We start from the raw sequence: 18,138 nt of genomic DNA, 5'->3' as shown, positions 1-18,138 counted from the left end.
CGCATAGTATGCATTCCCCATGTTTCGCGGGATTTTATGAATGAATCCCTACTTGTAACCAACCCTGTACTTGTATTAATACACAATTCCGGTCACTTCCCAACATATGGCCAACTACGAGAAAATGTCATTCGCCACCAACCACGCCACCGACCACAAGCCAAAAATTATATTTCCTCATAAATTCGCAAATAATTCTGCCGGCACCATAAAACAGGGCATAAATAATATTCCGTCCCATGCAACCAATAATTTGGCCCAAGAAAACATTAAAATAGGAGTCACAGGCAATAAAACATGGCCACAAAAACCAAAGAAAAAGTTTACACACATACGTCCACACATTCCACCCGTGCGTATACAGCAAAAACCACCGCATTTGGCAAATTTTTGTCAAACGTATGCGCACGGTGTGGGCTAAATATCCACAATTAATCAATGAACATAAACTCCCAGCAGCAGTTCCACACCATGATTACATTCATGAAGCCCAGGTTACGGCACCAAACACGATCACAGACACATATACAATGTGATATATATATATATATATAGCCGGCCGAATATTTGTCAATTCTTGCGAACTCTCGCTCTGTCTGGCGTATAAAGAAAAACATCGTTCAAAGAAAAACTGTCGCACCGAATATATGTACATTAATGTGGGTCTACACTGCACGTTTCTTCCCAGGTTTGTCACCCCATTTCATTACCCACAATAGGAGTCCTATGTTCTAAATTTCTATTTTCACAGTGAGTGTCGATACGATTCGAATAAAGATGACCAGGAGCCAATTAAATCTTTACACACCCAATGACCGACATCGCCATAACCCAGCAAACCATTTTGTATATGATGCCAATAAATATCATCATAAAATTTTAGATCATGAATCGTTTATTTGGGTCGAGGGCTCAGTGGCCTCCGCAACAAAACACCGGGGATTCTGAGTCGACGATTGAATAAACGGTGTGCGAGAGGCTAGACTCATCGAATTATTTGAAGGTTCGCGTCCCAACGTGGGGAACTCCCACACCCTGAAGTCTCATCAGCCGGGCTATGAAAATTTCCTGTGGTATTAGGGAAGCATAAATATTAGTCTGTCGATAATGAAGTTACTTTCTGATATATTCTCTTCCTCCTTGCAGGGCACTTCACGATTACATTTGAGCGCTTCACTCCATACAATACGCTGGATTTCACATTGGGTAAATCATTCAATACATTTCTGCACTTTATAATCTAAAGACAATCACTAACATGCAGGACGTTGACAGTAACATTTACCTAATCCTATATTGCACGTAGTTAGCTTTAGAATCACAGATCTATTGCACATTCATAATATGACACTCAGCCGGCCATAGTCGTTATTTTCGAAATCAGTGAAAAAAAAAGTTTATTGCACTCACTGTAAAGCATCACATCTTGAGATCCTTCGCATGGGCTACACCTAGGGGTCTACCTTGTAGGTCCTCCAATTCATACATGTTATTGCCAACCATTTTCGACACTCGACACTTCGTAAACTTCCGGGCAAATTTTGAATTGAAATTCTTGCCAAAATCACTGAGCACATAATTCCGCTTATAAATCTCTTGCCCAGGCACAAATTTCACTATTCGAGCTCTCTGATTATAGCGCTTTGAGCTGACTTCAAATGCTTTGTGCATATTCGCTCTAATCTTCTCGCGAACTAGTGTCATGCGGTCTGATCTATCCAAATTCAGGATCTCGTGCTCAGTTAACGACTTCAATTTTCTAGCCAGATTATAATCCGTTCCATTAGAGTACATATGATACCCAAAAAGGGCGAAAAAGGGTGTAACACCAATCGCACTGTGAACGGATGAACGAAGTGCACACTCAATTTCGGAAAGGTAGAGGTCCCAGTCCCTGTGGTCGCTTTCCAAATATGCCCTGATTGCTGCGAGTACTGACTGGTTAACCCTCTCAGAGGCATTGGACTGCGGTGAATATGGTGCAGTTTGTAAATGATTTATACCAAAAGATTTTATCATTTCCTTGAAGTGATTTGAAACAAATTGTACCCCATTATCACTATGGATTGTTTCTGGTACTCCGAATTTTCGAAAGACGTCCTCCACCAGAAACTTGACAACATTTGTGGCAGTGGCATCTCTCATCGCCTTTAAAAATGTGAACTTTGAGAAATGATCTACTACAATGAATATGTAGGCATTTCCGCTTTTAGACCGAGGGTATTTACCTAAGAAGTCCACATAAAGTTTCTGGAAGGGTCTTTCAGTCTGGACTTCATTGCCAATAGTGGGTTGTGTTCGGCAATTTACTGGCTTCGTCTCTTTACACGTAACACAATTAGATACGTATTGCCTCACTTGTGATGTCATCTTTGGCCAATAGTATTTCTCTTGGAGCCGATTTAGGGTCTTTGACATCCCGCCATGAGCTGCGGTTGGCTCATCATGTGCCTTCTGAATTAATAAGTGGGTTAGGCCCTCAGGAATCCACAGTCTCCAATCATATTCTTGGAGCCCATCGTCACGGCCGTCTCTCACTCTTTTAAAAACCAGGTTTCCAGTAACTTTCAAATCCGGAAGTCTCTCACGATTCTCCTCTATAGTCTTTATGAGATCTTTGTACTCATCGCATTCAAATTCATTGGTCTCGAAGTCCAAGACCTGACCCATATCAATTTCGTCTACGGCTGGTAATCTCGACAACATGTCAGCAACAACGTTGTCTTTGCCTTTGCGGTGTTGTATTTCAAAGCGGTATCCTTGCAACTGCAACGACCACCGGGCGAGCCTCCCACTCAAATCCTTCAAGTTCATTAGCCATTGCAGGCTAGCGTGGTCCGTAATGACAGTGAAATCCATCAACTCCACGTAAGGACGGAACTTTCTCACTGCCATTACGGCGGCAAGGCATTCCTTTTCCGTTACGCTGTAATTTTTCTGGCACTGATTTAACTTCTGCGAGTAAAACGCAATCGGATGCTCGTCCCCTTGTTCATTCAGTTGGAAGAGTACCGCTCCGATGCCGTATTCAGACGCATCACATTGAATGTAGAAGCGTTTCGTAAAATCAGCGTGTCGCAACACGGGTGCTGAAGTAAGGGCCTTTTTTAACTCCTCAAATGCCCCTAACGCTTCGGGAGTCATCGTGAACTTTTTGCTCTTCTTGAGGGTGTCGGTCAGTGGTGCCGATATTGTTGCGAAGTCCCGTATGAATCGGCGGTACCACCCTGCAGTACCGAGAAAACTTCGAACCTCTCGAGGGCTCTTGGGAACCGGTATCTTCCTTATCGCCTCCAATTTGTCAGGGTCTGTCCTCAACATCCCGTCACCGATGATAAAACCGAGGTACTTCAGCTCCCGGAAGCAAAATTGTGATTTCTTCAATCCTATCGTCAAGCCGGCGGTCTTCAAACATTGAGCCACTTCTTTTAAGAGCTTGACATGTTCATCGAAATCGGAAGAAATCACGAGCAAATCGTCAAGATAGACGAAGACATTCTCCTTCAGCCTACTCGGGACGACCTTGTCCATTAATCTGCACAGTCTCTGTGCGGCATTACAAAGCCCGAAGGGCATTACTCGAAACTGATATAAAGGTCGACCCGCTACCGTAAAGGCTGTATACTTCTTACTCTCTTCGTCCAGCTCGATTTGCCAGAACGCAAATTTTAGATCGACGCTACTTATGTAGTACGTCTCATCTATACGACTCAAAATACCGTCGATGTTTTGGAGTGGATAGGCGTCTTTTTCTGTAAGTTTGTTTAATTTCCTAGCATCAAGACAAAAACGGTTTTTACCAGGTTTTCTGACTACAGTGGTCCGGTTACTCCACGGACTTTCGCTTATTTCAATCACGTTTAATCTGAGCATATTATCAATTTCATCATAGGTTATTTTCTGTACGGCCGGTGATATCGGGTAATACCTATCTTTAACAGGCTCTGCGCCCTCTATAAGTTTGATGGTATGTTTCTCAAGTTTCGTACGGCCTAGACCCTTTTCCTCAAAAGTGTCAAATTCACCAATGGCTTCCTTAAGCTTGGCCTTTTGTTTCTCTGACAAATCATGGGGCTTCAATTTATACTCTATATTAGTTTCGGCTAAGTCTTTAACAATTTTCTCCACATTTAGTTCGGCCACACCTAATATATTAGGGGCAAGTCCAAAGTTTCGCCAGAAGTCTATTCCCAAGTAGAGTTCTTGCTCCAAATCGGGGCACATATACAAAATCATTTCCTTCACGCAATCATTATACTTCACTTGACATAAAATCTTTCCTATTATTTTATAATTGTCGCCGCTGGCGGTAGAAACGTTATTAAAGATTGGCATTAACTCTATCTGTGAATCTTCAACGAATTCTCTGCATCTCTTCCCCATAATACTAACAGATGCACCAGTATCTAATAATCCTTTTAAAGCTTTGTCTCCTATTTCTACTTCGGCGTAAACCCTTGGGTCGCCTACTTTACTTATCGCCCTGTGAACAGACTCCACCAAAAAGCGTTTATTTTTGCGCTTTTCGGCTGATTTCTGACGTAACTTTAAAATTCTTTTTGATAATGGTTTGGGGCTGGATTCTGAACCAAAAATTCTGGCTCGCACCTGCGCATAATTGTGCCGTCTTATTTCTATGGGAAGGTAATGTCTCTTTTGGGGGAAAAATTGTTTGCCATCGACATCTAAATCTTGTTTCCCCTTATCACTTCCATCTTCAGATACTTTGCGGGGTAATATAGTCATATGGTCTATTTGCCTGGATTCTCCGAGGGACGCGGTTCCCCGATCTTCTCCACGCCCCTTCTGTGGTTTCCCTGCTGACAATTCGGACATTTCGGAGTGATCGTGTTGGGCTTACCACACCTGTAACAAAATAATGCCCTCTCAGAAGACGGGCAATCCATAAAAACATGACCTCCCTCACGGCAATTCCAGCATACTAACTGCCTGGTTTGTTGTTGCTGGTTAAAGCGAATAGCAGCCACTTCTTCTACATCCGGCTGAAAATCTGTCTCCAATCTACCATATTCGCCAACATACATTTCATTTACGTGTCTAGCGGGGCGCGAATTCATTTGGATTGGCCTTTGTTCTCTACGTGGAAAGTTACGTTCTGCCTCCTTACACTCTGTTCGAAGCATCTCGACCGTAGAAATAGACATGGGGTAAACTATAACTTTTATATTTTCCTTTACATTAACTTTCAATATATTCACCATATCTAAATCACTTATTGGCTGAACTAATCGGGCGCGAAGCTGGGCCATATTATGAAAATAAACGTCTATTGGCTCATTTACCACCTGCTTCCTGTCGACTAACTCTCTCATTGCTTCGAAAGTGGATTTAGTTGTCCTATATTGACACATTAATGCCTCTCTTAAATGGGACCAGCTGGAAAAATTCTTCAGCCTCTGAGCATACCAAAACCACTCCAAAGCTGGACCGGAAACTAACAATCTAAAATCCCGTAGAACTTCCTCCCAAGGTATACCATACTGGGTCTGCAAACATTCTAACCGGAAGATAAATTCCTCAACAGTCAATCGTTGTAAGTTGCCATCAAAATTAATACCAAATTTATCAACCCTAATCTTTATTTGTTCGTTATTTATAGAATTCGGAAAAGAATTGTTACTATTGGCGGAAGGCATCGTAAATCTAGGCCTATTAGTGGACGAGGTACTGGACGCGTCATTTCGTGTGTCAACTCCAGTATTACCACCGACAGATGAATTGTCATTGGCTTCGGTCCTCTGTAACGCCATAGCCGGGGCCCTATCTTGAATCACCATGTTGGACAAGTCCCTCACTGTTCTGGCTAGTGACTCCACGGTCCTCCTGACATCACGCAACTCATTGCCTATCATAGCCTTCATAGTTTCCTCGAAAGACCGATTTGCTGGCATTAAACCTGCTGCTTCAGCGTTTGAAGTATTATTTGGCCCCTGTTGCATTGCCTCACTAGTGGAAGGTGGGACAGGGACACCGTTTGATGGACCGGGTCGAGATATAATACTGCCAGACAAATCCCGAATCTGACCGTTGCCTATATCCGTTGGATTCCCTGAATTAATCATTTTCGTTCTTTTAGGGTCTATATTCGTTACAGTATTGTTCAGATCTGACTCTGTCCTATTTCTTTTAGATCTTGAACGTGACCTTGTATTCATAACACGATGTGTGTAAAAAAAAATAAGCAAACAAGACTCAGTTGTCAAGACCGCAAATTGCAATTAGTTTGAATAAAAAGATTGCAAAAAGCTAAAAATAGTAGTAGGTTTTATAAACGATTTAAAAAAAACAATGTTTGAATCTGAAAGAATTGTCAAGATTTTCAATACGACACATACAAATAAATAAATAGATAAATAATAAATAAAATAAAAAGGGGAATTGCAAAATCAAAATTTTGTGAATTTGCTATTATTTTTTTATAAACGAGAGGAATATGTAAAGGTATTCTCAGGAGCGAACATACAGGGTGTATTGCATGTCTCAAGTTAAACACCTTCCAATTTATGGACAAATCACTAAACGGTCTGGTTAACTCAAAAAAAAATTGACACATGCACAAACAAAAAAAAGAGTGTTCTCAAATGAGCATTCAATGCAAAAACGTCCTAGACATACATTAAAACAACAAATTATGGTCTTTGAAAAAAAAAAAAATCTACTATTCTGGCAGTTTTCTGGTACACGAAAACAGTTCCGAGAATAATAAGTCCTCGCTAATACATCTGACTTGTGGATTCATATTCACAACGGCTACTAACGATTTCTATTTAGAAATTTTCTCAACCTTTAAATTGCATACATAAAAAAAACAAAAACAAAATATGAATATGTACAGGTCGATCACAAAACATTCATTGTTACACTGACTAACAAGATATTGCACTGGACCCGCCATTTTCTAAAATCTAGCCTAAAATCAAAAAACTCCTAAATTTAATATTGCACATCAATAACTTATCACATAAGTCCGGCTGCAATAACAACTAGATGTTTCCAGTTTTGACTAGAGTTCATTCGGGCTATTTCATAAAAACTAGCGTTCTATTGCTTGGTACTTCGCTGGTCATGTACCTTATCTATATCTACTTCTAATATCACAGACATTTCTTAATACTAGAAGTCCTTAGTTTCGATTGGGCGCCATTTCTGTTATGTCCCCATATTGGCACTAGGCTTGGTCCCCCGGCAACTCAACCACTCTCAGGATGGTCCTCAACCCACCAATACCTAGCCCGAGGTATAACACAAAAAAAATGAAGGGAATTAAAACAATTTACCATTACACTAACACAAAGGGACATTTGCATTGAACAGAGGTTATTGGTCTTGGAAACCTCACACTCTGCCCGCCCTTCCATGGTTCACAGATCCTCATCAACATGTTTGTGAACCCCATTGACACCCCCTTACTTCACATCACTCCGTTTACCTTACATATTGCCTCTCAAAGATGTTGAAATATCAAAACATGATTTTTTCTCACAATTACAATAAGACATATTTATTAAACATATTTTGTTTTCATACTAACACTAAAGCATTACAAAAAAAAACACAATCTCGTCCAAATTTTGCTGATCATAATAACACAGTCAAAAAAAACTAAAAATGCAGGACCCACAAAGTTCTAAGCGTTTTTACTTCCCAATTAGGAATCTACTGGACTTTACTTCCTACCTAAGTGAGCTCAGTTAAGCAGAATACAAGGGATAACTATGTCTAAAACCCCTGGCACGCAAAAAAGGTAAAAACTTTGTACTTTGTTTTGCCCTTAACACAAAAGGTTTTTATAGTCTGAAAGTCGTTTCGATATAAAAAAAATAAAAAAAAGTAAAAAAAATAAGAATAATAAAAATAATAAATAATTATAATAAAATAAATACTTAAACTATTCAAAGAAATGTTGGTTTAGATTTTTTAAGACGATTTAATTAGTTAACATCATATATTTTTTTTTTCATCAAGGTTGCTATTTTCTATTTCCGGGCAACTTAATTTTCTCTCATGAGATCTTTTTTTTTTTTTTTTATGGTCATATAAAATATGCTTGGCAATCGCGCCTCTTCACAAGAGCATTGCCCAATTTCTGGAATTCTCTGGTATTAATGCCTAGCAAGTCGTCTTTACACCGACAAATAACTTAGGACGGATTTCTTTACCTTTTTAAAATTTTTGCAAATTTTTCCCGAAACGATATTTTATATGGGAGGCTCCTTAATGACTTTCTTGGCGGGTATTTGTTGTATGTTAAATCAACCGCACAAGCACACACATTCTCATACCTGGCAATCTCCAAACAAAAGGTGTACAAACTTGTTGCTGTTTAATGTTGATATTTTGTCCTTATTCCGTTGAACTTTGTTTGTATGGAAAAAAAGGTTAATATATATAAGGTGTCCCACTTCCAGATCCGAGCGATTTATTATTCTGGTGCAGGCTACTTGTTGCAAAAACGGGTGTATGACCAAAAAATGGATGCCTCCTGAATCCACAGGACACTATTCCGGACCTATCGGAATAAATCATTAATTGCTGCTCTAAATTGTCCATCATAGTTACACTCACTTCGCCTTTGACTTATACGACGTCACAAAAAACCAAAAGAACAAAAAAAATCAAGACTATTGCCGACACAACACAGATACTTCTAATATGAATTTTAAAATTCAATTTTGCCGCTCGTTTTAACAAATTTCCATCCGCCTGTTCAATAAACTCGATAGACACTTTTTTTAAAAAATGGCCTCTTTCTCGATTCATTGCTCTATTTATACCCTCATTTTATCACAAAGTAGGCTTCTTCACGCCATTTTTGACAATATCTGTCCTTTTTCTTCAAAAACCAGGTTTAAATTTCTTTTTAATCAAAATTTTTATTAAATTCTATTTTCCGGTCTTAAACATCGCATAGTATGCATTCCCCATGTTTCGCGGGATTTTATGAATGAATCCCTACTTGTAACCAACCCTGTACTTGTATTAATACACAATTCCGGTCACTTCCCAACATATGGCCAACTACGAGAAAATGTCATTCGCCACCAACCACGCCACCGACCACAAGCCAAAAATTATATTTCCTCATAAATTCGCAAATAATTCTGCCGGCACCATAAAACAGGGCATAAATAATATTCCGTCCCATGCAACCAATAATTTGGCCCAAGAAAACATTAAAATAGGAGTCACAGGCAATAAAACATGGCCACAAAAACCAAAGAAAAAGTTTACACACATACGTCCACACATTCCACCCGTGCGTATACAGCAAAAACCACCGCATTTGGCAAATTTTTGTCAAACGTATGCGCACGGTGTGGGCTAAATATCCACAATTAATCAATGAACATAAACTCCCAGCAGCAGTTCCACACCATGATTACATTCATGAAGCCCAGGTTACGGCACCAAACACGATCACAGACACATATACAATGTGATATATATATATATATATAGCCGGCCGAATATTTGTCAATTCTTGCGAACTCTCGCTCTGTCTGGCGTATAAAGAAAAACATCGTTCAAAGAAAAACTGTCGCACCGAATATATGTACATTAATGTGGGTCTACACTGCACGTTTCTTCCCAGGTTTGTCACCCCATTTCATTACCCACAATAGGAGTCCTATGTTCTAAATTTCTATTTTCACAGTGAGTGTCGATACGATTCGAATAAAGATGACCAGGAGCCAATTAAATCTTTACACACCCAATGACCGACATCGCCATAACCCAGCAAACCATTTTGTATATGATGCCAATAAATATCATCATAAAATTTTAGATCATGAATCGTTTATTTGGGTCGAGGGCTCAGTGGCCTCCGCAACAATGTCGGCCTATGACGCTGAACGCCTGGGTTTGAATACTGGCTAGAACATCGGAAAAAATTTTCAGCGGTGGTTATCTTCTACTAATGCTGGAGAAATACTATGCAATGTAAAAACTATTCACCTGTTCTAACTTTAGACGTTTTTGCTAGTTTTATAAATGAAATGCACTTGTATGTTTATTGGTATGTGTGTTTTATTATTATTTTTTATTCGAAATAAATTACAAATTAATAAATTATTCACTAAGCTTATTGCAAAAGTTGATTTTCATCCATAATTTTTTTTTATGTAAATTTGACTTCCCCTACTAGCGTTCTAATATAAAATAAAAAAGTCTCAGGCTCTTACTATAGTACAGCTAACTTAGAATAAATAAAACACATACACTGTTTTAATGTATGAATTCTAATAAATAAATAAAATTTATTAAATAAATACATTTATAATAAAAAAAAAAACTAAAAACCAAAAAGTTCAATATCGAAAGCAATACAATTCATTTGCAATGAAAAGCTCAACTGTAACTGTGTATGTGCTCTGTACTATTTGTGGGTACAAAGAGCACGAAACACCTGATTTCTCATTACAAAGAATTTAAGTAGAAAAAAAGCCTAAAGCTTAGAAAATACATATTTAAATTTTACATTTGCCGCCAGGCATAGCAGTGTAGCATACTTTTGTACATGTAATACATACATACGTTATAGGTATTTGGAAAAATGGAAATTTTAAAATCTCTAAAAGCTTAGTCCAAAATATAAATCAGATACAAATAATTGTGGAAATCGATAACGATATTGAGATTTCAAAACATGTGTGTGATTGTTGTTTAAGTGTGTAAGTGTTTGTGATGTGTAACTAGTACTTGATAACAGTGAGAGAAAGAAAGACCGTTATGAATGTTTTTTTCACATTTCAAGAGAATGGCGATTTAAATTCTCTTTGATCGCATTCAAGTATAGAGCTGTCAGTTAATTGGGAAATATAGGCAACACTCTGTTACTTCCAGCAGAGACTTTACGATCATTGCCATAGCCATTGTGATCAAATGTGAAAAAATCATCACAAGGGCCCCTAATATTTTAGAGTTATTTATTCTTTTTCCGCCATGTTAGGCAATTTATTTTTTTTTTAATAAATAAAATTTTAATTTTGCTTATGTCTCATATTTTATATGAATTTTAAGTGTTTGTTTTTGTTTTACCATAATTTTTTTGCACGTGGTACATAAGTGTTGGTGTAAGTGTTGTTTTGTTATTGTTGTTGTTCTTATTTTTTGTGAATATGTTTCTCTAATAGATTTTTGTATTGTTTGTGAGTAAATTCGTTTGGAATTCCATTTCTTTTGAAACGACACAACAATTCTTTTGTTTAAATTTATGTTTTTCATCTAATGATAGTTAATTGTTATAATAATTGTAATAAATAGAAATTTAAAAAAAAAAATTCATATGGTAAAATAATGCATGAAACTAAATGTACAATTTTAATGTCAATAAGAAGTTAAAAATAAATGTAATGACCATATTATTATTTTTCTGTTTTTAATAATTTATAAGTCTACAACATTAACATTTCATGCTGTAGTTGCTGCTGCTGCTGCTGCTCTTAATATTTTGTATTGGTGTTGATTGTTGTTGTTTTTTGAGAGAGATACGAGATAAAGAGGATTCCTCTCCACTAATATAAATATTTTATTTATACTCTCATTTTTGACTTCTTTTTCTTCTCGAGTTTTTTTAAATACATATTTTTTTATTTAAAGATTTTTCTCTATGCTTTTTAGGCATCTTCCACACGTCCCATTGGACGTAGAACAATTCTTGGATCCGGTTCTAGCATACGATCAGATTCTTCAGCACTGCTGAGACTAAAATAAAGTATAGAAAAAACAGTAAAGCTTGAACTTAAAAAAAATGTTCTAATAGCTTTTGATTTTTTTAATGAAATTAAAAAAAAATAATTTTTTTAAGATTTTTTTTTTTTAATATTTCCTTAGAAATTTTTTTAAGAGAAATTTTCTGGTAAGATGTTGTACGATGACCTTGGGAATAGGGATTGGGATGGTGATTTGGGTTGCAGGTAGAGACGAAGAGCAACAGTACGTATGTCGTAGATTGGATAGTACGACGACTGCTTTGCACCCGGCACGGGATAGCTGTGACCACCCCACAGGCTGCAACTTTGAGGTAGGATCTGTGCGGTGTTCATGACTGTTACGATAAACATAGCTGTGGGCTACCGGGCGTGTCCACAGGTTGCAGATAGTAGAATGCTCCATACGGAGTAACTGCAACGGCAGTCGCGGACAATCAGCGGAAAGTCTCAATGAGAGGCCGGGTGGCACCGGCTCTTGCGTAAATACTGAGTGCCTATGATGCTCGATACGACAAGGCGACTTATTGGCGCCTTAAATAACCAATGGCCATCATGTTTCCGCGGCGATCGGTCGTATAAAACGGAACGAGCTTGCTCTCCTATAAGAGCTTGACGAGGCCCTCTATCAACAACAACTGATTTGCACGCCATCACCACACATATTAACCGTTGTCTTAATCAAGCCATGGAGGCCACCGTAGCTCAGAGGTTAGCATGTCCGCCTATGACGCTGAACGCCTGGGTTCGAACTCTGGCGAGACCATCAGAAAAATTTTCAGCGGTGGTTTTTCCCCTCCTAATGCTGGCAACATTTGTGAGGTACTTTGCCATGTAAACTTCTTTCCAAAGAGGTGTGGCACTGCGGCACGCCGTTCGGACTCGGCTATAAAAATGGAGGCCCCTTATCATTGAGCTTAAACCTGAATCGGACTGCACTCATTGATATGTGTGGGCAAAATATGCAATTTAATCAAGCCATGCAATAGGATGGTCCTCGTAGCTCTGAACCAATCGAAAGACTTCGAAAAGGTCAGTCATACCACATTTTTTGAAGGCCGGGCATAAAATGTTAGGTTGCGAACTAACTCTGTGTAGGATAGAGTAACACAGGGAGTTCGCCAAGGCGTGGTGATATCTCCAAATGGTGTCGCTATGCGGTTCGCCGTTCGGACTCGGCCATAACAAGAAGGCCTCTTAACAATGAGCTTAAACATTAATCGGACTGCACTTATTGATGTGAGAGAAGTATCCCCTGTTCCTTTATGAAATTTCCATGGGAAATTTAGTAGTTAGTTTATTCCTCTATTCCACACTCTCCAGGCGGCATTGAGATAATGTCATATGCGGACGATTGTACGATCATCACTGAGAGGCTCCTCTTTGATAACCTCTTTGTGAGATTGAACCACTATCTATTCCACACTCTCCAGGCGGCATTGAGATCATGTCATATGCGGACGATTGTACGATCATCACTGAGAGGCTCCTCTTTGATAACCTCTGTGTGAGATTGAACCACTAGCTATGCGTCGCTATGCTGTACGCCTTTCGGACTCGGCAATAACAAGGTGGTGGTATGAAATTTAGTAGTTAGTTTATTCCTCGATTCCACACTCTCCAGACGGCTGGTCTGTTATCGCACGGTCCATCCTAATCACCATCTTGTGGATAGACATCCACCGCCCAGAGACATCAGAGTGGATCTACATGATCTAGAACGTGATGTTCAGCGCTACTAAGCTATTGACAAGCTACGTTTCAGGCGGGGCTAGATAGCATTCACACAGATACGGTAAATAGCTACAGAACGCAGTCCTTGGAGATCGACCGCCATCCATTACACCTGAAGAAGTAAACCACCTCGGCAAACCAGAATAGTTCGGGTCCATTTGCCACTAGTCAGTTGTTCAGCCAATTTTACTCGACCTTAGACCAGATCTTCTGGACGAACCCCATCATAGTCGGGAACCTTCGCAGAACCCAGCAGACGAATGAAACACACACTGCTACAGCATGAACAATCGACCTGTTGATAGGCATTAGGAAGGTTTAAACACAATGGATCAATCCCGTGGCAGCCGGTTGTACGTACCGGATTGACCCGATGGAGTTTTCCATCGACAATGGCTACCGCCTCAGTGTACAACACACTGCTGCAACAACAACAACAAAAATTAATGGATATTCGACACAAGTAGTGGTAGATTCCGTTTTTGGAGATCCTCCATATTCTAGTCCCATTATTTGCCATTTGTAGCTACTTAGGGTTCCTGCGAAAAAACTTCCCCATAATTTTGTTTATGCCAACCCTTATAAAATAATGAGGATCGAACAGGAGGAGTCTTTCACATCTCAAATGGTAAATCATGGCTTTTATAAATACAATAAACAAATATTTATATTTCAGCATGCCATCCAAAAACAAAACTTTGATAAAAGATGGATGGTACACTTCTTAAAAAATTATTATTATTATTATTTACATCATACCACCACAATGGCAATTGGTATAAAAAGTATTTTTGAATAATTATTCTAGATTAAGAGCTGCTGAATCACTTTTAAATGTATTCTGAATCAAACAGAGTTGCTGTAGGGATACTTGGATGTTTACATACTCATTTGTATAGTAACGTAGGTCGAGACAATTGAATTGTGATTTATACTTTGCATGATTCATTATCTAGAGCATAATGAACAAAAGACTATAGACGGATACATATGCTATATTTTAATTTAAATATATCTTTGTGAAAGAAATTGAGATCACTTTAACAGGAGGTAATGTTATTCATAGGCTGTTTATCTTTTCGTCATATATGTATGCATGTATGAAAAGTAATAACATTTCGTTAAAATTTATAAGTTGGGATTCGAATTTGAAAGAAAAACAAATCATTTTCTGAAAAAAATGCCCCGGGAAAAACAAAAAGATTTGAATAAAAAGTAACAAATCATAAGAAATCATCTGAGTTTACAGATCATGGATAAATGCCCCGGGAAAACCAAAAAGATTTGAATAAAAAGTAACAAATCATAAGAAATCATCTGAGTTTACAGATCATGGATAAAACCCAGATTCTTATTCCACGGTTTGCTTCATTCATCTGTCTGTGCTTGCTCACTTGCGGTTAGTACGTCAAGGCAGAGCAAATGCTTTCTATTGTTTTTAGTAGCAGTCTTTTGTGTACTACAACACATCTGGGACGTGAATTTGTCATGATTAAATACCACATTTTAACTAAAAAATTGACATCTAACTGCAATCACTTATATTATCATACCAATCTTTATTATCAGGCATTAGGTTACGCCTTTCCTCATCTTCCGCGCGCAACGATGGCAGTTCCGAGACTGGAGCATATTGTGTGTGCGACACCAAGGGATCTGTTGATGGATTCAAGGCCATTATGCCTTGACCACCACAGCCTCCTTCTACATTTTGGCATTGTAATTGACGGGCCAGCGATTGTTTCTTATCAAAGAATGGACAAGGACATACGCAGCTACGTCGCCAATCAGCAACTTTAAGGTAAACGCCTGAAAAAAAATAAAATTAACAAAAAAAAACAAAAATTACCTTTGTTTATGGCATTTTCTTCTTAACTTACCCATGGCAGCAATACCCAAACAGGTCATAAAAACTCCACCCAATACTATGCCCAATGGAATTTCCACACAAGAAACCGCTTCTGTTTGTGTTTCACTCGTTTCTTCTTCTTGTTCTCCACTGCTGCTCTTTGTATTCTCTGCAGGCGTTTGTTCTTTAAGTTGTCTTTCGAATTCCTGATCCTCTATCCAGTCAATCCAACCACTGGCCAACATCGCAACACCAGCGGCTAATGAAATTAAGGCAAATAGTAATAGGGCTACCTGGGGCTTGGGTTTGCGAAATATGCGCAAAGGTGAATCGATTGAAGAAGCCGGTCCCAAAAATCCCAAGCCACCGCCCGAGCCATTGCCACTGTTGGAGCGAGGAGGCTCATATGAAACGGTTGTGGGCTGATAAACTGGTCCACCACAAGATGGCATTGTGTGTATGTATGTTTTGTCTTATTCTTTCCTTTACACCTGTGTTTTTGCTATGATTGCTGCTTTTGATTTTGTTTTTCTTTCTTTACTTTGTTGCTTGACTGAAGCAAACAGCATAAAATAATTCAATTTGTTGTGTTCTTTTTGTTTATTTGCAAAACACCATTTAAAAATAACTTGTGAATAAAAGCAAAAAAATATCCGTAGCACTGCCACTTCCTACTATATAGCCCACACAATGACACGTCTTAGTGAACCCCTTGTTTTCACTAATATCCTTTCCTCCTCTTCGCTCTTACACTTGTGTTTTTCCTGTTTTGAAGGTTGAAGGTTATAAAAAAAATAAAAAAATCGATATCCTGTGGCACTTTCTCAACACCTCACTTAACACTCTCGAAGCAGGAAATTTATTTAAATCCTTCTTAATTTAACAGCAAGCAAAACACTCTTTCTAAACTTCTTTTAGCAAATCTGTTTTTTACATTTATTTTCCATTTCCTATATTCAACGGACTTTCAAGCAATAATGCAATGCATTATTTGTTGATATCGTTATCGGAGCCGATTCTACGTATTTCGATAGTTCTATATTTCGATTTCAGCATAAAACAAAATTATTGTACAACATTCAAATTGTCCAATTGCCGATATACATATCAAGGCAACCCTGAAATTTGTGTTGAGGAATATGGAATGAAATTAAATTTTGCGTCAATATGTTCCGAAATGGTACTGATGTAGTAACAAATTGCTCAACAGAGTAGGGAAACGTAATACAAAAACTGTTGAAAAGGACGCACACTACGTAAACTCATATTGTGCACGTGTAGTTGAGTCCCGGCACGGGATAACTATGAGCATCACACAGGCTGGAACTTTCAGCTCCAATCTATGTGGTATACTTTTTCAACACGAGAAGCTTAGCTGAGAGCTACCGGGCGCGTCCACATGTTGTGGATAGTGGATTGCTCGATATGGAGTAGCTGCAACTGCAGTGGCGGACAATCATCGGTATCGAGTGGAGAGTCTAAGCCAGAGGACGGTTGACAATGGCTCTTTCTTAAATACTAAATGCTAAGATGCTCGATACGACAAGGCGAGATATTGGCGCCTTTAAATAACCAATGGCCATCATGTTCCCCGGCGATCGGTCGTATAGGCCGGAACAAGCTTGATCGCCTATAAGAGCTTGACGAGGATCGCCACCTCCACATGCAAATGTGGCTACAACAACAACAATGTTTAGTTGCAAGGCAGATTTAATAAGGTGTTCTCACGCGAACAGCTGTTAACAGCCGGCCAGGTTTGACGGTATTAAGATGTCAGATTTTTGTTTGCATTCTCTTTGCTGTTATCTTCTTCCTGGCATATTCTCCGCTCATGCACGCACACGTTTACACACACGCATACAAATTTGCTTGCGTGTGTTGGCAAAACGACGATAAGATGGCGGACCACCTTCAATTTTTTCGCCAAGGTATTAAGATGTCAGCTGATGACGTCGATCAGCTTGATGGCAAGATGGCGGATTGCACCATATCACCATCACCTTTAATTGTTTCGCCATGAGCGGCAAGAGCGTTTTATTTATCCAACAACGACACAAATAAAGCCTAGTACTGATTTCGTCATTTCACCCGAACAACTGTCATAACGCATTAAGCCTAGTACTGACTTTGACTTTGTACACGAACAACGGGAAAACGCACTATAAAAAATTGGGACGAAGATAATGCGAACACATTCCATATAAGTGGTACTGAGTTCTAGGAGCAAAATAGTAGCGACATGTCGCTGCATCAGAATAAATTTCGCACAAGTTTAATTGCAAATGTAATTAAATGCTCACGAAATGAGCCGAATCAACTCTGCCTCAATGCTGTGTGTTGTTGTTTGATTTTTGTTTATGTTGTCACAAAGAAAAGAGTCCGTTTACAAAAAAATTATGACGAAGAAAATGCGAACACATTCCATGGAAGTGGTACTAAGTTCTATGAACAAAATATCAGCGACATGTCGCAGCGCCAACAAAGATAATTAATTCCTTACGAAAATGTTATCTTTGTTGTGTGTTGTTGTTTGACTTTTGTTTGTATTTTCGCAGCGACATGTCATAATTTTTTGCTTACAAAACTCAGTACCTACAGCATTTTCTCTGAGAATGAAGTCATTACTAGGCTTTAACTAGACTAATATGCCCATATTCACATAACTTAATGTAGCGTTCAAGAAGGCTTATTCTACAGATTTTCTCTATAGAACTGTCAAACAAACCGACTTTAAAACTGTTTTGTGAATACCGGTCCAAAAGTAGAAAACAAATCTAATTATATATTGAAAACAGACCCAAAAATTCATGAACCACAGAAACG

At 38.6% G+C, this 18,138-nt stretch overlaps 1 protein-coding gene and 3 long non-coding RNA genes across 5 annotated transcripts; 3 read left to right on the top strand and 1 right to left on the bottom strand.

Annotated features, from left to right (window-relative positions):
- Window positions 1–125: 125 nt before the first annotated feature.
- On the top strand, window positions 126–882 carry LOC131997111 (uncharacterized). The gene is made up of 2 exons (XR_009398059.1): window positions 126–688; window positions 752–882. It is a non-coding gene; the product is annotated as an uncharacterized LOC131997111 (long non-coding RNA).
- Window positions 883–4,336: 3,454 nt separating this feature from the next.
- Window positions 4,337–6,354, top strand: LOC131997140 (uncharacterized). Of its 2 annotated transcripts, XR_009398081.1 has the most exons (4): window positions 4,337–4,644; window positions 4,722–5,168; window positions 5,262–5,554; window positions 5,621–6,354. It is a non-coding gene; the product is annotated as an uncharacterized LOC131997140 (long non-coding RNA). The 2 variants fall into 2 exon arrangements; XR_009398080.1 differs by having other exon boundaries at window positions 4,337–5,168.
- Window positions 6,355–9,050: 2,696 nt separating this feature from the next.
- LOC131997139 (uncharacterized) lies at window positions 9,051–9,807 on the top strand. Its single transcript, XR_009398079.1, has 2 exons — window positions 9,051–9,613; window positions 9,677–9,807. It is a non-coding gene; the product is annotated as an uncharacterized LOC131997139 (long non-coding RNA).
- Window positions 9,808–10,032: 225 nt separating this feature from the next.
- Window positions 10,033–16,314, bottom strand: LOC106087421 (uncharacterized). Its single transcript, XM_013252461.2, has 3 exons — window positions 15,347–16,314; window positions 15,020–15,275; window positions 10,033–11,727 (listed from the first exon to the last, which is right to left on the bottom strand). The coding sequence occupies exons 1-3, from the start codon at window positions 15,765–15,767 to the stop codon at window positions 11,640–11,642; spliced, it is 765 nt and encodes a 254-aa protein (XP_013107915.1). The 5' UTR covers window positions 15,768–16,314; the 3' UTR covers window positions 10,033–11,639.
- Window positions 16,315–18,138: the final 1,824 nt, after the last annotated feature.

This window comes from Stomoxys calcitrans, chromosome 4, assembly GCF_963082655.1.
Source record: "Stomoxys calcitrans chromosome 4, idStoCalc2.1, whole genome shotgun sequence".
Lineage (NCBI taxonomy): Eukaryota > Metazoa > Arthropoda > Insecta > Diptera > Muscidae > Stomoxys > Stomoxys calcitrans.
This window is presented reverse-complemented; position numbering and strand designations above follow the sequence as displayed.